Genomic DNA, 15,330 nt, shown 5'->3' on the forward strand with positions numbered 1-15,330 from the left:
CCTCTGAAGTGGGGACTGTCGCCAAGGCCATCTTCCCAAGAGGAGAGAGCTGGCATTTCAGGAAAGGCTGTATGACTGATGGGTCTCCCTATTTCAAATTCTTCTTTAGGTGCTGGCAGTCAATTTCACATAAGTGGTAGTTGTTCAACACCTAGACATGGGCAATTTGTTTTTGTTTTGGTAGGTAGTGAGGGTCGGACCTACGAACATTTTACCTCATTTCTATTTTGATTTTTTTATTGAAACTAAGTTGCTGTGGGTCTAAGTTGTTGAGGCTGGCCTCAAACCTGCCTGCCTCTTGTCTCAGGCTCTCAAGTACTGGAATTACAGGTATGCACCACCAGGTCCAGTGGCAATGGGAATTTAGTTATATAAAAGACATAGTTCGTGCTTTAAAGATTTTTCAAATTATCCTATGTTAGAGTTGGATGGGACATTTGAGTTTACAAAGTCCTTGCTCACACATAATTTTATTCAGTTCTTAAATGGTGACGAAGGAAAAGTAAGAGTTTATGTCCTTATTTTCAAGGTAAAAGCTCCAGGGACTTGCCTGGTGTCACAAGGTTGGGGCTAGAACCCAAGGTTTTTCTACAGCAGCCTGTTTCCAGGAAATTGGGAATGATGGAGCTTCTTTTTTCTGAGCAGCCTGGGGCATGCCTAAAGGTGTACCCCTATTTTTAAAGCAACTATGATAGGGTAAAAGTATACTTGTGTTTTCTCTGAGTGACAGTCCTTTGATAAAAATTGCTGTTGGTTGTGATATGATCTTATTATCCATATACCTGTAAGTGCTTTGGGGTTCTTAAAGACATGACGGTGGTCCATTTCACTACTTATTCCTCAGCTAGCAACCTGGCCACAATCTTATTCCCTTCTCCCAGAGTTTTGATCAAGGCCATCAGAGTGGGAGCAGATGGCTGGAATCCAAAATGGGGGAGATCACTGGGTTTTACTATGGGGCTCTGCACTCAAATGGTGATGTCAGTGGGTGAACTTTCAGGATGGAGAGTATGGCAAACTGGGGAATGCCAATTCTTTCTAAAAGGGTATCAAGGGCTCAGCTCCAGCAGGGTCACCATGCTTCTCTTGATACCCAAGGTGACCAGCTCTTGAGCTGTTTTTCCAGAAGAATTTGGAAATATAAAATCTTATATAAGCTCTACTGGACGAATTGTTAAATATGAAAAGCTAATTCAAACGCTTTAAAAGCTGTGTAAGCCAAACAAAAACAAAACAAAAGAACCCTCCCCAGTCTCTTTTACCACCCCTGTTCATCATGATTAGGAGTAAGTAGTGTTTTAGGAAAAACGCATAAAGGTATAGAGATGTGGATAGAAACATCTTTATTTCCAGCTGGGTCCTGCATCTCTTCCATCTTCGTGAGAACAGAAAGACAGGAGGAATTAATAAACTGTTGGAACCAGAGTATTACAGAACTTCCATTTTGTCACTTTTAGGGATGATTTAAAATTTACCTTCTTTTCATTAGTAGTTCTCACCTTTCTTCCTGTCTATTACCTGATGGATGAGGTCCATGTGCAAAGTCCCCTCCATAGGCACCCACAGATCGCAGGCTGCCACAGAGGCTAAATACAAACCCTGCTCCCTGGCTAACAGCACCCTCTCCCTCCTACCCAAGAGACCGCATTGGACTCTAAATGAGTGGGATGTCAAAAATACTAGAATGGAGCTCAGTTGGCCTTAATTTTTAAAAAAGTAAATCCATCACAAACATTAGTATTTACCCATTATTAGTAATAGCTCACTCGTGATACAATTCACACCTGTCAGGAAAATGTGGTTTAAACTGTTGTTTCTAGAAACAAACCAACGCTGAAGATAAGCTAAGCATCCCAGACACCCCAGTTATACTGTTTCTGTTATTTTCATCTGGGGCGCAGTGGACTGGGCTAATTCTCCCGTCTCATAAGCTCACCTTTAGAGCATCAGTTAAAAGGATCTTAGGTATGTCACCAGAGATAAAATGGGAAAAAGAAAGGGCCACGTTCTCCAAAGCAACCAGAAAGCTAAAATCCAAACACTCTCACCTCTCTAACTAGTGAAAGGCTCTACTCGGACTGGTGTTTGGATGAAAAGTCGAGTTCTACCCTGCAGGTAAACCAGCAATAAAGGATTCCCCACTCCATGCATGTCATTTGCTCCATAATCCATCCTGAAGATGAAGAGGTTGAACAGCAGAGCTCTACCTGCCCCCTCCTAATTTGGAACAATTGCTTTCCCTCCACTGCATTGGAAAATAAAAATTTAAAAAGTGGGGTTAGAAGGCAGACTCAAGGAAGAGGAGACAAAAGAGGCAACTGGCAACCTGATGTAGCATATCTCTTGGGGAGAGGGTGTCTGGATATTAAAGTCAGACTAGGACAAAATGAGAGCAGGGACAAGACTATTTTTTCCCCTACGTCACCGCAGGGAACTGATCTAACCTATTTACAAGGGGTCTCAGGGGAAGTATCTTTAAATAGCTATCTTGTCACCATCCTTTTCGTCGTCTTCCATGATCACTATGGGTTTTTCATCCCTGAGCAGTGTCACACCTGCAAAACAAAGCACAGATCTTCAATTAAGAGCACCCAATTAAAATGGTAGACAGCCTCACAGCATAGAAACAGCGGGCAGGGGCACGGCAACCTAGAAGTGGTTCAGTGTCTGTGTGGTGGCCTTATTCAGCCTTCCCACAGGTGCTCACCGCGGGCACCACTCTGGGTGCAAGGGGATGACGCACCTGGGAGGCAGAGGAAGCCTCCACCTTCTTTCTCTGAGTTTGTTCCTAGTTTTACAGAGCAGTAGAATGAGAAGCATAAGAATTTTGGAGTTCAGTTGCACTGAGCTCACAGTCCAGCCACTCTCTTAGTCCATATTTGGGCCAGTTAACACCTTCTCACTGAATTTTCTCATATGTAAAGTAGGGCCACTAATTTTTATTATAAAGATTCATTGTGTCAATTAAATAAGAGGTGCATAACATGCTTAACAAAGAGTCACACCTATGAGCAACTAAATGCCAGTTGTTTTGTTTGTTGTTTTTTTCCATTACTGGGGATGGAACCCAGGGGCATTCTACCTCCAAGCTACACCCCCAGCCCTACTTTTTATTCTTTATTTTGAAACAGGTCCTCACTGAATTGTGAAGGGCCTCACTAAGTAGCCGAGGCTGTTTGCGAACCATGATCCTTCAGTCTCAGTCTCCCTAGTGCTGGGAATACAAGCAGGCACCACCACGCCCAGCTAAATGCCAATTTCTCCTGCTTTTTTTTTTTTTTTAATTTTCTGACTTCTTTTTCTTTCAAAAGGAACTAGTGGTAGCCCTCATAAAATCACACTTAAAAGCATTTTGTCAACATTTGGGGTAAATATTGAATTTAGGTTCTGGATAGACATGCCATTTCTAAATGTCAGTCAGATGATAACGTTTGCACAGTTTAAACTAGAACACAATGAGAAAACAAGAAAAGCGAGTCTTTCAAACACCTGGATGGCTACAATTTAATTGCCATTCATTTTAAGACAATTTTTTTCTTCTATTAGGATAAAACTTTTATTTACAAAGTTTTAGAGTTGTCAAATGGTTGTTATTTTACATCCTTATGAGAGAAAATAAAAGGTTGCATCCTGTGTTGGGCCCCAGCCCACTCTGTTTTGTTTTAAGTGTGCTGGTCTGTGAAACTCAGAAGTCTGAATTTATCTTTTGAAGCATAATTTTCTGGACTGATTAGCTCAGAAAAAGAAAGCAGGGTATTTCTGCTCATCCGGAGAAGTACAAAGGATGGTTATATTAATAAAAGGGCAAAAGAAGCAGTGATCAAGGCCAGTCCTCCATGATGCCTGTCATTGTACTTCAGGTCCCTAGTTTTGTCTCCCCACCCCTACCTTGTGCACCCCCACCTCATAATTAGAGACTTTCTATGAATCATTTCATAAAAGAACTAAACTTAAGGGAGGGAAGGTCCTCACTGAATGGTATTCAACATCAGCACATTAATGAAAACTATGTGTTGACCTCCATGACTATTCACTGGAGTCGGTTCGTGGTTTATTCAGATGAGTTCTTTACCCATTAGCTAATATTTATTGGAGAAGTAAAACGATTTCAGAAGTCTGTCTGCAACTCGGGCTTCTGCACAAATCACTTATGAAACACAGTTGGAGATGTTTTCTCTCCTACCAGATACTTGGAGGCTTGGGTTTTCATTTGGAATTAAAGCTAGCATGGTCGGAGAACAAAGATTTAGCTATGCGGAACTCCCAAATTTTCCACCCTTCCTTCTCAATATGTCTTGAAATGGGTTGATTCGAAACAGGTAACAGACTTTAAGTTCCCATGTCCTGATTAACTTTGAGGTTGCTTTGGGTATCCTTGAAACCTAATCATATGAGTATCTAGGCCAAATGCAGGGAGGGGGAAGGGGTCCTGGGATTTGGAGGATAGGAGGCACCTGTTAATTGACCAAGGTTCTCCTTTCCCGAAGTGGAACATTCTATCCACAGGGGCACATGGGATAATTTTAAGTTGATAATAAACTATATTTTGTATTAATAGTCTGAAGTATTAATTTTAATGTTATAAAACAAAAAATAAATGGAAGCGCTTATGGTTTGGGTCTCAAACGTCCCCCAAAGGTTGAATGAAGGCTTAGTCACCAGCTGATGGTGCTATTGAGAGGTGGAGAAAACTTTGGGAGGCAGGCCTCGTGGAAGGAAGTTAGGTCACGGGGCGGGGGGTCCAAAGGCTTCATTGGAACCCTTCTGCTCACTTTCTTGGTTGCCATTAGCTTTGGTTCACCATGTGTCCCCGGTCACAATGCTCTGCCTAACACAAGAGTTCTTCAAAGTTCTGTCTTCCTTGCTTAGGATGAGCCTTACATCAGAATGTATGTTTATATCACTGCATTCTTCCTCTTGATGCAACAGCCTGAGTTTACTTCCCCCTCTTAGGGGAAGCAGAGCTGTGTCACTGAAGGGAGATGGACTCTAGAGTCAGAAAGCTTTGAATTTGATCATTATTCAACAAGAACAGCTCTACTAGCCTACTGAGTCTCAGTTTATTCACATATAAAATTGAAGAAAAAATATGTTGTATCTCTCAAAAGCTGTGATGCCAAAAGCTAGAGTTGGGCATACATTTGTTCATGCCCTAGTAATACCTCGCAGGAATCTTTGCTAATGCATTTTTCCCACTGTAGGAACTATTGGGCAATATACCATCTTCCCCTGTGGTTCTTGGAGGACAGTCTACCATCTAGCACAAGACGTGGGATGCAGTGGTCTAGCAAATGTCCATTCCTTTTTCGTTAGAGAAGAGTTTAGGGGTCTTGGCTGTTTATAAAATATTGGTGTGTTTTTAAGGCCAAGCCTGCCAGCTTTGAGTCTTTAAGGGGCAATCATCTTTGTAGCAAGCTTTTTTTAGGCAAGATTCCTCCTAGAGAAACATCTAAGCCTGGTCATCTCCATTATAGATATGTGCCTTTGACCTGAGGGAGCCAGGGTGAAGGCACCACCTGTCCTAATAAGCTACACCAAGAGCATGCTCTATTCCCAGCAGGACAGAAGAGGTGTCACATTCAAAGGTACACCAGTCCCTTTCCTAGTGCAGTATTTTGATCTCTGATTTACCCCCAAACTGCTCATGGACCAGTTTCCCAGCAGGCTCCTCTTCAAATGCTTCCGGCCATGTTGTGCTTAGCTGCTTTTGCTACAGACCTCAGCTAAAGACTTCTTCCTCTCTTAAGCAGGCCTGGTTACCTGGATCTGACCAATCGTAGCCAGTGCTCTGCAACACCATGCAATCGTCAAGATGGGGGTCCTGGCAACTCTGGGCCAAGTTGGGAGCAAGCCTGGGGCTGGCAAGAAAGCCTGGGATGACTCCCCATCCAGGGGCTATTTTGGCAGCTGGAACCTGTCAAATGAGCTCATTAACCTCAGGGAACGATGGTAGTTAACAAGAGACTTAGAGGAGAGAGCGAAGCCTTGTCCAGTTTTCCCTTGCCAAGGGCTAATGAGAGGAGATGTCTCCAGAGTACATTTGTGTGAGAGTTCCTCTCGACACCCTTATTAGAACCAGTATGAGTCTCTCTGAACATCTGCCAAGGCTCTCTCCTGATTAGCTTAACTAGCACTTCCATTACTGCCAAGTCTTGAAATACTAAAAGGCTCTTCAAAAATAAAGTACTTCAGCTAATATGCTAATAAAAGCTGGAATCATATAACAATATCCATAATTGCACATACTTACAGATCTGCTGACTCAAAAATTTCATAATATGGATAGAGTCCATGGATACAGACACTTGTATATACTTTGATAAAATATTTTGATTCAACAGGGAAGTTGCTCCTTTAGGAGGTAGTGAGCCGCAGGTAGTACTTAATGTCAAACTATCAGAGCTCAGTACTTTAGGGAGTTCCTTGATTCGGTGGGTTTTTATAAGTCTAGGAGATTCTCGTCTTCAGAAATCATTTGGCGGGGCGTGGTGGCGCACACTTGTAATCCCAGAATTTGGGAGGCTGAGACCGGAGGATCGTGGTTCATAGACAGCCTCAGCTACTTAATGAGGCCCTCCGCAATGCAGTGAGACCCTGTTTCAAAATAAAAAAAATAAAAATAGGGCTGGGGGTGTAGCTCAGAGGTTGAATGCCCCTGGGTTCCAGCCCCAGACCCGCAAAAAAAAAAAAAAAGAGTCATGGATGAGGAGGTTTTTATAGTTACGCTATTTCTTCTGGGCAATAAGCATAGTAGAGGGTAGAAAGAGATTAAATCTACAGCTTTCTGACTTCAAAGCCTATATTCAATTTTGTATACTTAGTTTTGTGTACAAATATTTTCATCCCTCTACTACATTTGTCGTATACAAATAAATACAAGAATGGGTGGAAAATTATCAGTTCCCATCAGATATTACAGAATTGGTATTGCCAAGTAGAGGCCACCTTCAGCAATATGGCAAGACTCTTCACAACTAAATAGTAAAACTAACAAATAAGAAGGGCTGGGGGCATATCTCAGAGGTATAATGCCCTTAAGTTCAATCCCATTACCAAAATAAATAAGTAAATAAATGAATAAATAAAAATAGTAAGAAAAAGAAAAAGAAGACAGTTTGAGGATTGGATTTCTGCATGTTTTAAACTCTTTGTATTATCAGCATACATTTTGTGGTGTGTGTGTGTGTGTGTGTGTGTGTGTATGTGTGTGTGGTACTGGGGGTGGAACCCAGGAGCTTTTCTACCTCCAGGCTATACTCCCAGATTTATTTTATATCTTATTTGTAAACAGGGTCTCACCAAGTTTCTGAGAATCTCACTAAGTGGCTGAGGCTGGTTTTGAACCTACGCGATCCTCCTGTCTCAGCCTCCCAAGCGCTGAGATCACAAGCGTGTGCCATCATGCCTGGCTTATCAGCACACTGTTTTGTGTATTATTTCAAAAGGTTACATGTAGTCAGAACTCAGGCTAGTCTCTAGAAGTGTGTGTGTGTGTGTGTGTGTGTGTGTGTGTGTGTGTGTGAGAGAGAGAGAGAGAGAGAGAGAGAGAGAGAAAATGAGAGTATCATTAAACATGACCAAAGTAGGTTACTTACGTACCCTCCTTTCATCTGAGTGTGCAGGTAAGTAGGTAAGTAGTGAAAACAGGAATGGATGGAAGTGAAAGGAGATAGGAGACTGATAGTGAGAAAGAGGGAGGTGAAAGGAAGGAAGGGTAGAGAACACAAACCCCATGGACCTTGGGACCAGGCCCTCTTGCATGGCTGGGGATCTCAAGCCCCTAATTGCTTTTGCCATGATATTTTCTTCTAAACTGTCTTTGATTATTTTCTTTATTAAATGAATTAGTAGAAACAATATCTTATAATAACAATAAAACTTTATCTTCTTCCCAGAAAGTAACTTCTGTTTTTCTATGATGCTAAAATCCAAACCCTAGCCCAGTACGGTGGACACATGGCCACAGGGATGCAGGCTTGGGTTAGGGCTTCAGCTCTGCCACGTAATAGTATTTGATCTGGATTCACTCCCTCATTCACCTGGTCACGATGTTATTGATTCAATCAATAGGCCATCTATCTATCAGTCTCATCTACATAAAACTTTAAAGTGTCTGAGACAGTGAATGAAATTCTAAGCTTCTTTATAATACTATTCTATTGTGTTACTCAGATGATTTTTAAAAATCTGATACATGTCACATCTGCATTAGCAGGGTTGCAATAAGGATTAGTGCCTTTCCCTTACTACTTTTTACACAATCTCTCTCTCTCTCTCTCTCTCTCTCTCTCTCTCTCTCTCTCTCCACACACACACACACACACACACACACACACATGGTCTCGTATTCTAATCATTAATCTACATGTCTTATTTCCCAACATGCACGTAAATTTTTCAGGGGCAAGGTAACCTGGGGTTGTGAACATAGCTTAGTAAGATTATTTTTGTTTTATCTGATACACATTAAGATAGATATCAACACATCTGCATCTCTCTCTCTCTCTCTCTCTCCCTCCCTCCCTCTCTTCCTCTCTCCTATATTTTGAGAATTGAATCCATTTGTCCATACAGCTTGGGGGAATCCCCTGTTGGTCACAGAATGTATGATCGATCCATGTAAGACAAGGGAGGGGCGTTTCACCTCTTCTCAAGGACCCTCTGACATTTGTTTCACTGGCTCAGTGAATCTGGCCAGCTCTGCTGAAGCATGAGCACTCCCACCCCTTTCTCCAGGTCAGCCCCTGGGGAGCTGCCAATGAAGATAAGCCTGAAAGGCAGCAGTCAATGTGCTCCCTCCCAGAGTGCCTGGGTGAGACACAGCTTGCTGGGCCAGGACAGGAGCCATGCCCTGGCCCTTCCAGGTGGTGAGGCTCAGACCTCCTCCCACCACCTCCTGCAGATGCCCTGGGCCAGCTCTTTTACCTGCTGCAAATGGGGACACGTGCAGGGCAGGTGTGTCTTTTCTCCTTGGCTTTTTCTGTTCCAAGTCAGTATTATGAAGAGCTGGGCTCATTTTGCCTTTCGGATGTCTCTCTTGAACATCGTACCTTTTAATTATTTGTTCTGAAATCACACCTGCATGGTTAAGGGAACACAGGGAGAAAACGAGTGAAACGCATATATCATAATATAGGTGCACTGTGCATATCAGATTTAATAAATTTTTTTTTCTTTTAGTATGAATCGTATTTATGCAGTCTACACTAGGAACATCCTCTATACATAGGGGTTTTCATTCCTGGTTTTGTTGTTGTCTCATAGATCCCTGAAGATTTTAGTATTATTAACACAGTCACCTACCTGAGGAAAGGGAGGATAAGAAATGTGGCTAATTTATTATAGGTGTGGGAGACAAGAATTGGGTCTGGACATCAGTGTCTTCAAAGCCCATCCAGGGGAATCATAGTTCTGCAGGTTCCAAGCTACACACTCTCACCCCAATACCTTCCTCATTGCCGTCCTCCACTCACCTCGCCTACCTGCCGTCTCACTTCTATTCACAGGTGAAATGTTCTCCATCATTTAAAAGCTGTCTCAAAATCTCTACTATGAAATCTCCCACAATTCATTACCCAGACTCAGTTTCTACGGTCCATATCTCAGAACTGCCATTATGATACTATTTGTTAGTTCATAGTACGATGTATTGAACTCAAGAACATTCTAACTCTGAGCTATACCCTGGCCCTATTTTATTTTATTTTATTTTATTTTATTTTATTTTATTTTATTTGTTGAATCAGGGTCTCACTAAGTTGCTGAGGCTGGCCTTGACTCGACGATCTTTCTGTCTCAGCCTCCCAAGTACTGGGGTTATAGGCATGTCCCACCACACCCAGCAATACCCAGATATTTAAGGAGAAATTTGTTAAGAGCAGTATGGTCCAGTGGTGAGCGATTTCCTTTTACAGTTGTGCAAGCTGACCTGGTTGTCATTACCTGGTATGAAAGGCGGGATGTGCAAGGCAGGTGTATCTTTCCTCCTTGGCTTCTTTTGGTCTGACTCAACATTCAGCGTGGCCTGTGTATTTTTCCCCTTTCTTGGCTTCTTTTTGAGATCACAATCTTTAATGAATTGGTCTGATAGATCATCTGATTTTGACAGGAGATGAAGGAAAAAGATTATAACATGAATAAAGGAATAGTCGCAAGCTGGTTGGTTTCTATTTACACCTCCTGATAGGTACAGAGGTCATTTGGTCTGAGAAAGAAACGGTATTTGTTGTGGACTCTTTAACAGAGAATTTGAGTAGCCTTGTGTGAATACATATAATAGAATATATTATGGTTAATATAGAATGACCCCTTAAAGAACTTATAATTGGCGTTTGCAGTTGATATAATTGAGTTTTGAGCCAGGCATGGTGGCACATGTTTGTAATTGCGGTACTTGAGAGGTTGAGACAAGAGGACCTCAGATTCAAGGCCAGTTTCAGCAACTTAGTGAGGCTCTTTACAGCTTAGTGAGATCCTGTTTCAAAATAAAGAATAAAATACAGTTAGGGGTATAACATGGAGGTTGAATGCTGCTGGGTTCAATCCCTTGTACCATAAAGAAAAATTGAGTTTTGAGAGTTGTAATGCCAGCAGTGAATAAATCATCATAATGAATTTATCTGGATTTATCCGGGTAGTGGCCAGAGTGAGTGTGTCCACGGGGGTATGGTCTTGGGGGTTATCCATGGTTCCTCCTCCCCCTGTTCTTTCTTTGTTGCTTCCAGCCTCCATGATGTGAGCACAGTCCTCCGCCTTCCTCTGCCTCTGCTGTCATGCCCTGAGACCCAGGGTCCCCGGCCTCACACAGACTGAACCCAAAGCCATAAGAAAATAAATCTTCTTTCCTCTAAGTTATGTGGCCAATTTTTTAGGTTACTGCTGCAAGAATGCTGACCAGAATCTCATAAAATTCCACATTAAGAGAATGTTAATAGAACATCAAATTTCTTCATGTTGGCAAAGCATATGCCATGGTGCATGCCTGTAATTGCAGTACCTGGGAGTCTAAGACAGGAGGATCGCAAATCGCAGCCAGCCTCACCAACTTAGCGAGGTCCTCTGCAACTTAGTGAGACCCTGTTTAAGACCTTATGGTAAGTGAGATTAGTCAATCACAAAAAATAAGAAAGCGTATGTTTTCCCTAAGACGTGAAAGCTAAGGAGTAATGGGTCATAGGAGGAACTCTAGATGAAAAAGGAAATCCTATAGAGGAGCAAATAAGACAACCTAACTGTGGTGATGGGACGGGGGAAGAAGGAATCTCTCAAAAGCACATGCTGTACTTATTCATATCATAGTCAACCACTAAGCCAAGCACAGGAAGGAGGGATGGGGAAGGAATGGTGTTGGGGTTGGATAGGGGCTACTTGGGTGATGTGTGCATGTATGTCTACACAAGTTTTTTACCCCATTATGATGTATGGCTACAATGCACCAATAAAAAATTAAAAATAAATAAAAAATAAAATAGAGCAGAGGATATAGCTCAGAAGTAAAATGCTCTTGAGTTCAATCCCCACCACACACAGAAAAGTGTTCAGTCTGCCATTGTTAATCCCCTAACCTTCCACTGGACCCAAAAGAAAGCCCCATTTTCATCAATCTTAAAAATATGACAAGTCACAAAGTGGGGTGGAGTTAAATTTTTCATGGTTACTGGTGCCAATATTCCATTCCCTTGCTCTCTTTAGAGATCGTAGGGGCCAGTGTGAATCTTGAAGCTCCTTGGTCTTGCAAAGTATCCCTAGGGTTCTCAGTGAACTCCTCACCTGCCTTCATTCTAAGGCCAGCCCAGTTCTCCTGACGACTCACAGGTGGACCTCTGGCTTTCTACTGACCCCTGGCTTTGCAACTCTCCTGCCTGCCCACCTAACTCTGGTCCCTTTGTCTTCTTGGTACAATTGTTTACTGCTTTTGCACCCTGCATGAGCTCACCAGAGCCTCTGAAGGCCAGCTTCGATTTTACTTCCATCAGAAATTGTTACAGCCAACGAATCCATTCTGATTGCTCCCTGCCCTGAAAGTCTTTCTTTCTTTGCCTTCCACCTGAATGCTTTTGTTCACGTTCCCTTCTTTGCACTTCTCTGCCACGGTTCCAACCCTCATTCATTGTTCTGCAATGGTTTATTTCCTGCCCTAGACAGTCTTACTGCACAGTAAGGCTTACACTCTCTTGCTCAATTGTATGCTTGTCTCTCCCGCCAAGAAGTGCGTGCCGAATGAGAATCAGAGACACGCTGGGTTCCAATCCCGACTCTCTCATTTTCTGATTCTGAGAACCTGGTCCTTCATTTCTAGGAACTTTAAATATTCTCTCCATCTTTAAAATGGGGATAATATTAAATTAGTATGTGCATGTGCATATGTGTGTGTACACAAGAGAGAACTATGTTTTTCATGTTTGTAAAGCACTCAATACCTTTAGTATATTTCACCCATTCAAAACATGAAATGTTCACTGCCATTGCTCAGCCCTTACCCTTCCTACGACCCCAGAGGAAGGCCCCATCTTCATTAGTCTTTCCACACTTCAGTCCTCGCTGTCTTTTCTTGTTTTCTGGATATTCACGGCTTTTGTTCTCAGGTAACAGGTTTAGAGGACGATGTATTTCTCGTTTCTGTGTATGTCTTCCCCGCTCTCTTTAATGATGACATTTTGCCTTTCATCTTAGCATCAGTGAATAAACATTTGTTGAATGTATGTTTAAGTGAATGGATTCAAATAAACTTAGCACAGGGAGATCTTCTGTTAGGATTCAAAGAAGCCACAAAACAAGGAAGCTACGTTTCTTCTCTGGAAACTTCTATGTATTGCCTGGATACCATCTGGCTAGCTCTACAAATATGAATGAGTATGCGGGCATTCAGAGGTGCCTTGGCTGTTTCAATCCCCTTTCTTCCTTCCTTTCTTTTTAAATTCCTTCCTTCCTTCCTCCCTCCCTCCCTCCCACTTTCCTTCCCTTTATTCCTTTGTGGAAAAATATTCAGGCAAAATTCTTTAAATCTCTGAAGATCGTATGTGTCAAATCTTTTTATTTCAGTTGTATGAGTCTAGATATAACCTGAGTCATTTATTCATTCAACCAATTTTTTTTTAAGATTCTAGCTTTTAAGCCCTGTGCCAGATCTTAGGAATAAAAAGACAAAAAATTGTTTTTGCTTTCATATTACTTAGGGCCTATTTGTCTTTATGGGCCTGGTAGCGCCTTTAGACAATACAATGCATATAAGGGAACTACCAGAAGAAATATTTAGTAACTACACATTGTGATGCCTATATCATCAAAAGATGGCTGTCTGTAGCTCATCAAAATCAAATAGCATTATCTATTTAGTCACATCTTATAGTAATATGCATTTTCTTTATCTAAAAGATATTTTTTGTGGTACTGAGCGTGGAACCCAGAGGCATTCTACCTCTGAGCTACACCCCCAGCCCTATTTTTTATTCTTTATTTTGAAATAAATAAGGGCCTTACTAAGTAGTAGCCGAGGCTGTTCTTGAACCATGATCATCCTGTCTCAGCCTCCCAAATGCTTGGATTACAGGTGTGAGCTACCACACACGGCTTTGTCTAAAAGATTTTGATAATTTCACCCAATATCTCAACTTAAATATTTATTGACACTGTATTGTGTATAGGGCACTGTTACACTATTATATAAGTTTGCATATACATAAAAAGAAGGTGAGGGTCTTTATTGAGCACCACCTGTGTACTAGCTGATTCCAACTTGCTCCAGCACCTGGGATGGACCATCACCTCTATGGTTTCATTCATGCCTTTTGATGGATGGGCCTTTTGCGTATCACAGCCTTTATTAACTCTGTATTACCAATTGTTAAATACTAATATCGTTCCTGAACACATTATCTCATTTATTTTCCACACTAAACCTACAAAAGCAGTACACTACGACCTCCACTTTAAGGACCAAAGGCCAAGTAGAATGCTGAAGGGCGATACACTGCTGGCAGGTTATGGGACTTTGAAATGTCTAGGCTCTTAGTACTGTGTCTCTTAATGCCTGGATGAAAACATAATTCTTAAAACCTGTTACCCCAGAGCACAGTTATTTTTCCCCACAGCATACACACTACAGGCATCTGCTGAATGAATGTTGCTTCGAATGGGTGCTGCCCATCTGTGGGGCCCCTCAAGGCACAGCCCTGATAGGCACCTGGCAGGGTCTGGCCGCCATTGGACGCTCCTTAGAGTCCACGCACAGCACATAGAACAGGACAGTTGCTTCCGTTTTTACTCTTGAGTTGCGCTTTTCCTCACTTTTGGAGAAATCCTGAACATAAAATATCTTGATGGCAAATGGGGAGGGGAGAGGAGGGGGAAAGTCATAACAGGGCTACGCATAAACAAAGGCTATGAATATGCAAAAGGCCCATCCATCAAAAGTCTGAGTGTCTCATTTTTAGAAATGGGTAGAGGCAGAAATGTTTCTGGTATTTTCATTACAAAGGTTATGCAAAAAGTCAGTTCTGGAAAGGAAACAGATTGACAATAAAGCAGAAAAAGGCTATTTAAAATTCTGTCTCGATAGGCAAAGAGAGATATTTGAAATATTTTATTGGCACTGCACATGGGGTGTAAGTGTGCTGAGAAATAGCGGGAATGGGCTACTCAGCTGCATCTCATTTATTGCCTCAAAAATGCTCTGCCTGGGACTCTATCGGACCCCCCAAAAGAAGACAATGGCGTCTCTGTCTCTCTCTAACTCTAATGAACTTCTCTCCCGTGCTCTGGCTAATATTTACACTGCAGACCCCACAGACCCGTGGCTATTTGCCCATCCATCTGGTGTTGGCTGTCACCAGAAGGCCTGGGCTATCAGGTTTCAGGGGGGGCCTCTTTCTGACTTCCCTGCAGACCGCATGGCAGACACCCCCTTTCTGACCTCCATGACTGGCGTCTGTGAGCGTTTACCTTACCTACGCGGCTGCAGCGAGGGTCGAGCTTGTCCAGTCTGTCTTCTGAAAGCTCCAGAGGCTGCATTTGCTCAGTGGACATCATCAAAAGAGAGAGGGGTGGGTATTTCTTCCCCAGGACTGCAGATGTGTAAGAAACCATGTGTAAGCATGCCATCAGATTAGCCACCCATTCATTTATTAAATAAACATATTTAGCGAGCACTTCTTATTATGTTCCCAACTTAGTCTTATTTTTCAACTCTGCTTCTTAGATATGAAACTATTAAGTTAAGCCAAATTAAAATAAATCACACAGATGTACATACCATACACACACAAAGATGTATTGGTAATTACTATTTATTAAATGTTCAAAATTTATCCTCTCTCGGAGGCAGATTTTGTT

The 15,330-nt window shown here is 42.1% G+C and overlaps 1 protein-coding gene across 2 annotated transcripts; it reads right to left on the bottom strand.

The window, feature by feature from the left end:
• Positions 1–2,475: 2,475 nt before the first annotated feature.
• On the bottom strand, positions 2,476–15,027 carry PPP1R17 (protein phosphatase 1 regulatory subunit 17; the record flags this gene model as incomplete). Of its 2 annotated transcripts, XM_080701757.1 has the most annotated exons (4): positions 2,476–2,555; positions 8,926–9,078; positions 9,943–10,095; positions 14,946–15,027. In XM_080701757.1, the coding sequence occupies 4 exons, from the start codon at positions 15,025–15,027 to the stop codon at positions 2,476–2,478; spliced, it is 468 nt and encodes a 155-aa protein (XP_080557883.1). The 2 variants fall into 2 exon arrangements, with proteins under 2 accessions (XP_080557883.1, XP_080557884.1); XM_080701758.1 differs by lacking the exon at positions 9,943–10,095.
• Positions 15,028–15,330: the final 303 nt, after the last annotated feature.

This window comes from Muscardinus avellanarius (assembly GCF_963383645.1).
Source record: "Muscardinus avellanarius genome assembly, chromosome: 9".
NCBI classification, from domain to species: domain Eukaryota; kingdom Metazoa; phylum Chordata; class Mammalia; order Rodentia; family Gliridae; genus Muscardinus; species Muscardinus avellanarius.